Consider the following 12,355-nt stretch of genomic DNA (forward strand, 5'->3'; position numbering starts at 1 on the left):
AACAAAAGCCAAAACTAAATTAAATGCTCATATCGTCTCTCTTTTTGTGCAGAACGGTAGCCGAGCCGATCATAAAACATTGCGAATATGATATCGATCATCATATTAATTAATCATATTAAAAAATTGTTTAATAAAGCAAGCAGGCAACACTGCAGAGCTCGACGCCAGTAAACGTGCAGTACGGCAACTACTCCCACCGCGTTCACCTCCTTCTCTGTATGCCATAAATTTAGATGCGCGAAAACGTACACTCTTCCATATCGCTGGTAGCGTGAGGTGTCCTGTATATAAAATTATAATATACAAAATGAATAATAAATATGAATTAATATAAAATTCCTGATAACGCAAAAAACAATTAAGGGAATATTGTTGGAAAACTGGCCATTTTTAATGCTTATTTACAAAAACGTGCAAACCCGACCATTTTTACTCGGTGGTCTCTTTTCTGTGTCACGGAACGTACGCTGCGTAACAAAGATAGGAGAACACCCCGTATAAATGATTTCGTTTGTGTAAATCATTTTTGATATGCATATTTCTACATAGGAACACAAAAAACGATTTTTAGCCATATTTACCAATGTACTTAAGATTTATCAGGAATTAAATTTTTTTTTACTATAAAAAGTGCAATGAAATGTCAACAATAAGGGTTGAAAATATCATTTAATAGCGTATAGCGTCTTTAGAAAATGCTTTTATGTTAATCAAATATGCCTAGACACAGGACGCAGCGAAACTTCCATCAATTAAGCGAGTTTGAGAGAGGTCGAATGGCGGGTCTACGAAAGGCTGTTCGGGCACTTAGGAAAGTCGTCACTAGATCGAACGTCAGTGTGAACATTGCAGTGAGATGTTGTCAGGCACGGTTCCAAGAAGAGCAAACAGGCAGAGGAAGAGGTACTAGACGATCCGGAAGAGCTTCGGCACGCCGAGATCGCCGCCTTCGAATTATGGCTCTAAGAGATAGGTTCGACTCGTCGAGGAAGCTGACGGATCAGTGGTTTGCTGAGTATGGAAGGCCCATTGGGATTCGAACCCTTTATCGCCAGATAAAAGAATTCGGGCAGATTTCCTACCATCCTCATCTTGCGTCACCTCTCACCTGAAATCATCGTCAAAATCGACTGCAGTGGCGCAAAGGCCGGATACATTGGAATCTGGAAGTGGATAATATCGTGTTTAGTGAAGGATCCAGATTCCGTTCGGGTACGCGTGATGGTTGTGCAAGAGTTAGAAGAAGACGGGATCCTCAGTTTACAACATAGAGGCATATATTAGGTCGTGTAGTATGAAATGAGTAGATTCTCGAAACGCCACATTCAACTGCGAATAACTTCACTCTAAATCTATATTTGGACTTGACTTTTTTGTGTGGAAAAGGCACATTCTTCCTCTTTCGATCAGAGTTTAAAGTGTTAAAAAATATTGAAAACTTTTATTTTTATAAACATTTTTGTGCGGCCATGCAAAATAGTGAAATTCGTTTGTTAATGAAATATGAGTTCCACCGCGGAACCACAACAGCTCAGACGGCTCGCAATATTAATGATGGGTTTGGTACTGAAGTCACTTCACAGCAAACAGTATCTCGTTGGTTCATGAAATTTCGTTCTGGCAAATTTTGACCTAACAAATGAACCACATGGACGACCTGAAACTCAAGTGGATAACGATCATCTGAAGCCGTGGTGGAAGCGAATCCACGTCAAAGTGCGTTCGAATTTTCGTTAATATTCAGTGTAACCAAAAAAACAATATTGACTCATTTGGCTGAAATTGGTGAGGTGAAAAAGCTGGACAAGTGAGTACCGCATGAGTTGAGCGACATACAGAAAGAACGACGTCTCGAAGCTTGTGTTTCTTTGTTGTGCCGGTATAATAACGATGTATTTTTGAATCGGATTGTTACTTGTGATGAGAAATGGATCCTACATGACAATACCAGACACTCATCGCAGTGGTTGGATCGAGATGAACCACCAAAACATCGTGCGAAAAAAATCTTCATCAAAAGAAGCTTATGGTGTCCGTTTGGTGGTCCAACGCAGGTGTCATCCATCACAGCTTCATGAAACCTGGTGAATCGATTGCGGCTGATGCCTACTGCCGACAACTGACCGAAATGATGAGGCAACTGACGGTTAAGCAGCCAAGATTAGTCAGTCGGAACGCGCCGCTAATGTTGCATTCGGCCACACACCGCACAAGTCACCTCGGCCAAGCTATAGGAGTTGGAATTGGAAACTCTTCGTCATCCACCGTATTCACCCGACTTAGCACCCACCGATTACCACTTCTTTCAAAATTTGGATAACCTCTTGGTAGGGAAAACATTCAACTCCGACGAGGCTGTCAAAGCTGCCTTCCACGAGTTTATCGACTCCCGGCCTGCAGGCTTTTACAGCAGGGGAATCAATGAACTTCCCGTTAAATGGCAGAAGTGTATGGTAATGGTGGTGCATATTTCGATTGACAATAAAAACATTTCATGTGAAAAAAAAATGACTAAAGTTTCAATTCAATTCTACTCATTTCATACTACACGACCTAATACATCGGACTATCGTAGTAATGGTCTGGAGTACTACTACGTAATGAAGCAGGTCACCTTTACTTTCCATTAAAGACAATATGAGAGCCCAACGGCACATCCGAGAAGTTCTGGAACGTCATCTCGTCCCTCACCTGAAAACTCTTGTAAATCCAGTTTCGCAGCAAGACAATGCGCGACCACATGTGACTGGAGAGACTATGGACTTCTTCGATCAAAATGCGATCAATTTGCTACCTTGGCCACCTCGGACTTCAGACCTCTCACCGATTAAACACGTATGGGACATTGTAGGTAGAAGGTCGCATAATTTACCACATCCCCCACAAACCCTGACGGCGCTATGTCATGCTATCCAGTTAGTCTGGAATGAGGTCCCCTGAAAGGACATCAATCACCTCATTAGCTACATGCCTAGATGTGTGCAGGAACGCACAAGACACCGCGGAGGACCGACAAATTATTATTATTTTTTCGGTTCTTATCAATGAAGTTCGTTCAATTTTTAACGGAGCAGTTGTTTTGGCGTCAGGAAAGTGCACACGAAAAATTAAATAATAATAATAATAATAATAATAATAATAATAATAATAATAATAATAATAATAATAATAATAATAATAATAATAATAATAATAATCTTTATTTCCTAGGAAATAGGCTATCAACCGTTAGGTTTTTCTGCCCAAATTTATACTATTGTATGTATGTGTAGAAAGAAAAAAAAAACTCTCAGTTTGTATTTTGTTAGTAGGGAGTCTTGTTGATGTCAGGTTTGTCTTAAGATTTCATATAACGTATGGGACGGGAATAGGAATTGGGAAGTGGTTTTTTGTCTCGTCAGGTATAGTGCGTCTACTATTGCCCTATTATTGGGGTTGTTTGCCCATTAGGGTTGTAGTTGTAGGAGTCTGTCTGTGATTTTAGTTAAGTTCGTTCGTTCGTATAGAAGTTGGTTGGGCGGATTGTGTAGTGGGTTTACCGGATGTCGTATTTTTGTAATTGTCCTTATTGCGATTTGATCCTTTATTTGTATGTGTTGTTTGGTTTTGGTCGTTGCGTTGGCTCTTAGGATGTGTCCGTATCCTAGCAGGGGTCGGCAAATGGATTTGTATATTATTGTTTTGCTGTTTTTGTGCTAATTCCCTTGTTTTTGTATGTTAGTGACCTAAAGTGTTTTACTCTTCTCTTAACCTCTGTTCTAGTATTGTTCAGGTGTTTTGTAAACTTCGTCTTGTTGTCTATAGTAATTCCTAAATGTTTAATGTAGTTTGTGGGTTTTGTTATTTGACCGTCCGCCATGATCTTCGGTGAGTTGGTTTTAATTTTGTGATTTGATATTAGAAGTTGGTTTTTGTTGGCGTTCGGTGTTAGTCGCCATTTGTAGAACCACTTCATTGTGGAGTCTGTCAGTAGTTGTAGCCTATCTGTCGCTTTTTTTGTGTTTTTGTCATGTACAATGATTGCTGTGTCGTCTGCGTATTGTAGTATGTAGGCCGTTTTGTCTATTTCTCCTTTGTTTTGTAAGTTGTAGTTGTATATGTCGTGGCAATATACATTATACAGTAGCGGGGAGAGTGGAGAGCCCTGTGGGAGACCTTGTTCCTGAGAAAAACGGGAGGAGCAAGTCTGGTTAATTTTTACTTGTAATTGTCTGTTTTCTAATAATGTTGTGATTACGTGTAGTAGATAGTCGGGAGTTTGTATCTGGTGAAGTTTGTGTAATAGTCCCCGGTGCCAGACACTGTCAAAGGCTTTGTTGATGTCCATGAATAGACTGGCAGTTTTCCCGCCGTCTAGATGAGTCGATTGAATGTTGTTGGTCAGTACGAAGAGTGGATGTATCGTAGAGTGTTTGGGTTTGAAGCCAAACTGGTATTTTGGCATGTGATGTCCAATTGCTTCTTGTAACCTTTTCTTGATGATTAGTTCAAAGAGTTTTGATATCACTGGTAGTAACGTAATTGGTCTGTAGTTTCTTGGTGTGTTGTGGTCCGCGCCACAGTTTTTGGGATGGGTATTATGATGCCTGCTTTCCATGAGTCCGGTATGTCTTTATTTGTGATGCCTTTATTAAATCGGTGCTTGATGATGTTGTGGGTTTCCGGGGTTAATTGCTTAAGTGTGTCACTTTTGATGTTGTCTTTTCCTGGGGCCGTATTTTTGAGGTTTGTGAGCGCCTCGTAACATTCTTCGTCTGTGATTCATGTAAAAGCGTGCGTAGATGAGTGGGTAAAGTAGTTGTCGTGCCATTGATTTATAAAATCCAAATGATTTTTATCGAATTTTGAGTTTGTCGAGGTTCTGAAGGCCACTTCAAAGTGTCTGGCAAAGGCGTCCGCTATTTCTTGGTCCGTCTGAAGCTCTTTTCCGTGTTCCGTAAGTGTGTTGGTTCTGCCTGTTTTTTTGTATTGGGTTAGTTTTTTTATTTTTGTCCAGTATGATTTCCCGTGGTCGTTTTCTATTTCTCTGCATGTTTCCATCCATTTCTCCTGCCTATATTCATATACCATCCGTTTGATGTTTTTGTTAAGACTGTTAAGTTGTTTTTTTGTTTCATTGTTTTGAGTGTTAGTGTAGAGTCTGTACAGTTCTCGTTTATGTTTTATTAGTCTTAATATGTATTTCGGTAGGGTATGTTGGTAGAATGTATTTCTTAATTTTGGAGTGAATTTTTCTATTGCCGTTGTCAGCTTGCCTTGTATTTGTTGGATTGTGATTGTATCTTTTCCTGTCTCGATATATCGGACGAAAAATTATTTACATAAAGGAAATCATTTCTCCGGGGTGTTATCTTTTCTACGTCACGCAGTATATTCCGGTTGTTATTTATTGCACATTCCTATGCCCCGAGCCCCGCATCTCGTGCAAAGAAAAACACCCAAATTTAACATAACATTTCCTGGCCGAAGTCCCTTATTCAAATTAGTCATATCGCGCGTCAGTTCACATCTGAAAATGTCAAAATTTAACAAATTGCTGTTTGCCTTGTGCGTGTAAAGTGGGTCGAAAACTGAAAAGGGTCGGGGAGATTTGCATGAAGTTCCCCCGACTGCGCCAATAGACTTTATGATAAGTATTGTTGGCGGCAAAGGGTCTTAATACTGCGTTTGTCATTAGTAATATTCATATCACATTGAAAATGAACAAAGACAATATTTGCTAAAATATGTATAAGCTCTTCGGAATAGGTTATTAAAAAGGAATTAAGGGCGATAATTGAAAGAAAATTATTACTGCCGGAGTATTTGTCATGATAATATCTGGCATTGTCCCGAACAACATTGCTTAGATATTAACACAGTGATAGAGTTAATTAACTGTCCACTAAAACAATATTATGGCCAGATATTAGCGCACTCCTCTCCTTCATCTGTCCATATAATAAAGCAACAAAATAATCTAATCAGGTTCCCAAATCCCGATAACGAATTCCATTTCGACCACTAAATCAGACTTAGAGCGAATGGGAAACAAAGAAGGACTGATATCGCGAGCAATTGTAAATGCTGTTAGGAAATTTATTTGCTTACTTTGTGAAGTTGATAATAAAGTGGGCACCAGGGCTACAATTTCAGCAATGTTTCAGCCATTATCTAGTTCTTTAGCGTATATATGCTTAATTTAACAACGGCTCTATTTTATCTGATTACGGTCGTGTGGCGAATTTTAAACGAGGCCCTCAAGAAATAAACAGTTTCTCTCCACTTTTAAGTGCGCGCTTAAGCAATTGCCCGGATTTCTGTTGAATGTTAAGTCGTTTCGAATCCGCGAGCTGAAAGTATCGGATATCTCTTCTTGAAAATGCAACGTTAAAGGTAAACCGAATCGTAAACGTGAATTTCTTAACCGAAAATAGCACGACCTCAATTTCCACAATCCTATCGCCTATATAAGTTATAGAGAGGTAAATTGATTTGTTCTGGGGCTCCTCTGGCTGCGGTCACTCAAACGGAATTAGATCTAATCCAATTAAAAGTTTGGAAGGGCAACCGAACGGTCGAAACCGGTCAGTCGAGGATTCCACTACACGAAAAAGGATCTGCAGTGCATTCAAGTTTGATGACCAGGGTTTGTCTATTTTTCCTTCCAGACTTGGTCCAACGTAATCAACTTAATGTTGCATATACAGGGTGCCCATTTCCGGACGGCGACCGCGGAGATCTCGGTCTCCCGTGAAAGATGGGAGGTCGGTTAGATTCGACGATCGAGGCGAAGCTGCGCAATTCGGAGCTCGAGATTGTGCTTTCCGCAATTTGAAAGAGTTCGATTGATTTCGGAGCTGTTCGGAAATAATCGAAACTTCGGAAAGATCTCTTCATCCTTCCGAGAGCGCTCGAGAAATAACCAAATAGGAAAGTGGTGAAAGATGCTCGCGGCGCTCCATTTCCAAGCACAGCTCCACGGGCTCTGCATTGATCTTAAATCTTTGAAAAATAAGGTCTTTCATCCAGTCATGCCGGTTCCACATAAATAATAACGCAACGGGGATGGATCTGGAGAACGTGCCGGCCAACGTGCGTCTTCATTGTTTGACGTCACTGTGCAGGAAATTAAAAATAGTAACAAGAGGAACTTCGTAGAGTTTCATATATTTTAGACAATCGCCCTTCGTGCATTTCAGTTGGTCGTCATGCAACGTGAAAAAATTAATTTTAGATTTTCGAGCTTCAGCAAGCTAAAAAAAGGAATACGTCATAGGAGAGGACTGTTTAATTACAACAAGGGCAATCTGCATGTAATCTTTCCCATTATCTTCCACTCCAAAAAGTAGTAATTTAAACGGTTTAAAACCTCGTTTCGTGTTCAGGGAAAGTTAATGTGTATATTATCAGTTTTAATGTGATCACCGACACGATTCTCTTCAGCGGCCAACATGGCGGAAGGCGGATATCTCAAAGTGTATGTTTAATTGCTGTTTCAGTTGGCTCCGGCATTGTTGTTCGAACCGGGGGGGCCGGCCTGATCTAACAATGTTGATAAGTCGTGTGAATAATGGTTTACAAGAAACTTTGGTCAATTTGCGCGTAAACATGAGCGAACACAGCCAGATAGCGACACAATGTCGTGACAGATTCATTCGTCTCTGGACTGACTGTTAATTTTCTTGTCGACGAGGTACGGAAACTTACTTTTGAAATATGGAAGCCCGGATTGCATCTTTGATTAGGGCTGAGTTGGAACAAAGAGCACTTCTGGGATTAAGCAGATATTCTGATCACTGGGGTGGAGTAAATGAGTCGGACTGGGTAAACATTGATTTCCGAGTGGTCGAGACCAGATAAAATTGGCAAAAGATCTGTAACAGTCGACAACTGATCTCTCCGACAGACCCGGCGAGAACTGGGGCGCAAACCGGTCGAGGGAGAATCGGCGGTTGGAACGAGTTTATGGATCTTCTCAAAGAATCAACCGAATTTGAATAGACGAAGGCTCATTCGATGACCGTTCAGCTGCCGAAACTACGAGTTTCAATGACGACTATCGACGGCATTCGTGCATTTCGCGGATTTTTATAGAGCGAAAAGCGGGCGATCAGAATGAGCTTGTAGCTGTTTCCGGAAAGTCAAACCTTGAGCATTGCCACGGCTGAACGTCCAGAGGACGCGCTCAGCGCTCACATACCAACCATCCATGAATATCCTTGAACTGTTGAAAATATTGGGTCAACTTCCATGACTGTCTGATTAAATTTTCACGTTAACTGTTTATTATTATAGCACACTTGGTAGGTTATCGGATAATTAGCCCGGCTCCACCAATTTATAAATTCTGGCGCATTTCATGCATTAAATTTTGAAACTATGCTCAGGCATTCCACAATAGCAGTCAACTATCTTAATTGAGGCGCAAAGTTTGGATTAACTCCATACGTAATGCCTGTTTGTCCAAAGTTAAATGTTGCCTCTGTCGTACAAGCGGTTATAGAGAACTGTCCTAAATATGTGGACGGTTTATTAATTTTGGGGACTGACACAGAGCTAAGACGTTAATATTATAGCAGTACTAACCCCTGGAATTTTGCAAGTAATGAGGGATGGAAAATCGATAGAGTTTTATACCCTTTTTACAGCCGAGACGTTTAATTCGCGCAGGCTATCAAGTTAATTTGACAGATTTACTCTTATATATCTCGATCGTCTTTCTTCTAAGGGGAAATAAAAATAAGTCATAAAAGGCGCCACGTCATAAAAGCTCCAATTATACCCGGAGACAATCTTCCCCCATTTTTATTTTTGTGCACGCCATAAAAATATCCTTATGGGTTGATTTACAAACTTTCATCATCGTGCATCATCTAGAAAGGAGACTCCCCCCGTCGTGCGAAATGAACCCCTCAGAATTCGCCTGATTGAATGAATATTTATGTTTTTCCCGAGTCAGCTGCTCACAGAGCTTCATTACCTACATCATTGTTACATGTTGAACATACGCCTTGCCAAACAAAATTCAACTCTAAATAAACTCGCTTTATGTGAGTAGCGAGTTCAAACTTTTGTTTTGCAATTAAGTTAGTTGTCTCCCAGAATGGAATACACAAATACTGCTTCAAAATTAACCCGGTGATGAACATTATGTATGTATGAGTTGTGCCTCTGTTCTCTGATAGATAAGTTGTGGCTTCGCTGTCGGTGCTGCAGCAAGAACGGCCATAAACGTTCATTGGTCAACGACTAGAAATTACTCAATGTTTCACCGAAACTTGACGACATAATAAATGCAACGCGACACAGTATATTCGCGACAATCTGGCACCGCGGTCCGGCGACTAACTGTCACCGCTGTGCCGTCATCGCGACGTCCGGGCTCCGTGACAGTTGAATAAAAGATTGTCGCGGCGTTGCCATTTATGGATTCTGCAGGTGCATTTCCTATGGCTTATTTGCGCTTTGAATTTTATTCGCCGGATGTGCATGGCTGAATAAATCATAGGAACGTTAAAGCCGCAACACAAGTTAAACTCGACTAAAGGGAAATGAGTTGATGCAAACTTTTGGCCGCAATTAAGACAGTTGAATGCCTCTGTGGAATCCATGGTATTGTTCGGATATATTTGCAGCGTGAGGTGTACCCCAGTCATATTTCGTTTATTTACAAAAATTCCATAAAATCTCGAAGTGTTCTGGATAAAAAGCACGAAATCCAGACGAAGAAATTCGTTTCCAACTACTACTACAGTGCAATAATAATTGGAAATGGGTCAATATTTAAAATGATAATATCAGGTTTATATCCCAGCACGAAACAAGTTTAGATTAAAGCTCTCGCTCGAACGAAGGGCTTTTTGCACTCGCAGCAGGATCAAGATTTATCAAATTACAATTTAATTTCCAGCTGAAATAATGAACGGTTCGGTTTTTGAGTCGGGAACAAAATAAATGGCGTCTTTTGGACCTTAGAAGTGATGCTTTTTTTACTTAAAAGATCAATTAGGATGAATTAATCATGGCCACTGGTTTCTCTCGCATTATGCAAAAATTCCAATTATCGGTTTGCGCCGATTTTTCTGTCGCCAAAATTTACTGCCTTCGCACTTTGATAAATTTTAGATTAAATTGCGAAACAAAAATTACGCATAAGCTCGTAACCTATTTAAACGCCGAAAAACGGCCGAAGTCATGGTTGTCCCAATAGTCCCAACAGTCCGATAGGATTTATATGATCGGTTTAAGCGAAATGTGCATTGTAGCAGCATCGATTTCCATTTCCAATAAATATAAAGCTAATGGAGAGCCGGAAATTGGTTTTTGTTACAACGGGTTTTCAATATTTTAATTCAATTCGAAAACACTGTAATACCACTTTTTATTAAATCATTTTCGGCTATTTTTGATAGCACTATCGGGTCAGCTATACATATTATATTGCGTGTCTCCACGGGAATTATTCACATATTTAAATTATTTAATAGCGGCAATGGACATATATTTTATTTTAATTAAAACGACAAGTTTGAATAAAGGAATTGAATTCGGCGAAATTGTCAGAAATAAGCAGAATTAATAATAAAAAAAAAACAAAAAAGCAAAAAAAAAACAAACAAAGCTGAATATCGAAATTTATTTACGAGTGAAACTTTAGACGATAAACCTTTAAGTTCAAAATTCAACGCGATACGTAAAAAGCCTCTTTCCAGCAGCTCTTCATCCCTTATTTCTTGTAGCCCCCATCCACCAAGTTGATATTTGGGATTTATAGTCTCATAAGAAAGGGATTTTATAACTATTTTTGCACCGGGTGTGAAGGACGTTTAATTTCGGTAAGGCACCTCTAAAGTTCAGTTAATATGACACTTTTAACGTTTTATACGAACAGAAGGAGTTTTCTTCCTGCGGTGTTAAATAATAATTTATTAAATCCGGTAGTTTTACAACATCTGGGTTTTGTTTCCGCGTTTGCGAATGAGTTTTCAAATAAATGGATAAACGGACCGAATATAATAGCTAAAGAGTATTTCACAAACTTTGCGGTTACAAAATAACGTTGCAATTCAAAGAGGTTTTTTAATATTAAATTTAGGTTTCATTCAGGTATTTAGTTTACATTATTTTCCAAATTGATTCCGTTCTTTGTTGCGAAACGCTCTCCTCCATTTCTATATTTTAAAATATCGCTCGAATGGCGCATAAACCATATTTTAAAAGGTATTATTTGCCTGAAAGCATGAGATGCGCAATAATATTTTGTCCATGTTAGTGCTCCATGTTCGAGAAAGAGAATATATTTTTCCATTAAAATATTGGCGTAAAATATTTCGCAGAACAATGGAAGTACGTAGGTTATGAGTTTTTTGCTTTTAAAACCTCTTGTGCATACGTGAAAGAGAAATAGGCAAAGTGTTACGTTTTTAATATTTTATCAGCAGCTGATGGATTTAATTACACTAATGGGCATTCTCGTTTTGTATCATAATTTGCGTGATTTTTTGGCACATGTTAAAAACGTTTGAACGAAGGCCCGAAGCGGGAGCTTCGACAAGGGCGCTTTATAGAGAGCGATGCGGGGGGAGGGTGGGAGTATTCTAATTCTGTTACTCACCAAGTGTGTGCGAATGGATACGTAAGGGCGAACTAGGGAGCTTCTACCTCGCCCATTTACTAGCCCGAGACACCAAAATTTCCCCGGACCATCTCTAACATTTCGTCGAATTTTGTTTAAACAATCTAACAAATTATTCAGCAACGTCGTCCCTCTGTCCCAATTTTAATTTTTCCATTATCGATAACCGTTTTCGCTCTCGCCTGTGCTCCCTCCGGCAAACTGTATCGCGCCCCTCGGGGATCGCCTGTCTCAAAACTTACCGTAGAAGAACAACCCCACAAAAATCACCACCCCCGAAGCAGCCCTCATCTAATCTGGAATCCAAAACCTCCAAATTCACCAGGAGCACCCAAACATTTAACAGTGTTTCGATCTATTTTTGTCACGTGTAGGTCACATCGAAATCCCGACAAACAAACCGGGGCTGCTGGCCAGACCACGTCGCAAACTGACGTCTGGAAGTGGCGTCGTCTGCAGCGTCGGGACGCCGTTGCCGGCTCGACGCCCATTGGTCGGACGAGCCTACGCCAGCCAATTGAAACGGTGCAAATCGCGCAACTTTTTGGAAGTTGGTTCTTCGGTTTTGGATTTGTTTTTGTCTCGTTGAGGTGTCTTTTTAGGCGTGGGAAAGTCGCATTTAATATTGGTTTCCACGGGAAAACCTGTTTGAGAGTTTGTCTAGGGAGATTTCGTCAAACTGTGACTTGGCGAAGTTCAAAGGAAGAAAACCGAATTCGTGGGATTGTGGTAAAT

The 12,355-nt window shown here is 40.1% G+C and overlaps 1 protein-coding gene across 1 annotated transcript in view; it reads right to left on the bottom strand.

The window, feature by feature from the left end:
• Positions 1-12,046, bottom strand: part of CARPA (Carbonic anhydrase-related protein A) — a 74,934-nt gene extending 62,888 nt beyond the window's left edge. Inside the window, exon 1 of the mRNA XM_066298067.1 lies at positions 11,863-12,046. Within this exon, the coding sequence (XP_066154164.1) occupies positions 11,863-11,911 (49 nt within the window). The 5' untranslated portion in view covers positions 11,912-12,046. The remainder of the gene's footprint in view (positions 1-11,862) is intronic.
• Between the last annotated feature and the right edge of the window lie 309 nt (positions 12,047-12,355).

The sequence above is a fragment of the Euwallacea fornicatus genome, chromosome 30 (genome assembly GCF_040115645.1).
Source record: "Euwallacea fornicatus isolate EFF26 chromosome 30, ASM4011564v1, whole genome shotgun sequence".
NCBI lineage: Eukaryota > Metazoa > Arthropoda > Insecta > Coleoptera > Curculionidae > Euwallacea > Euwallacea fornicatus.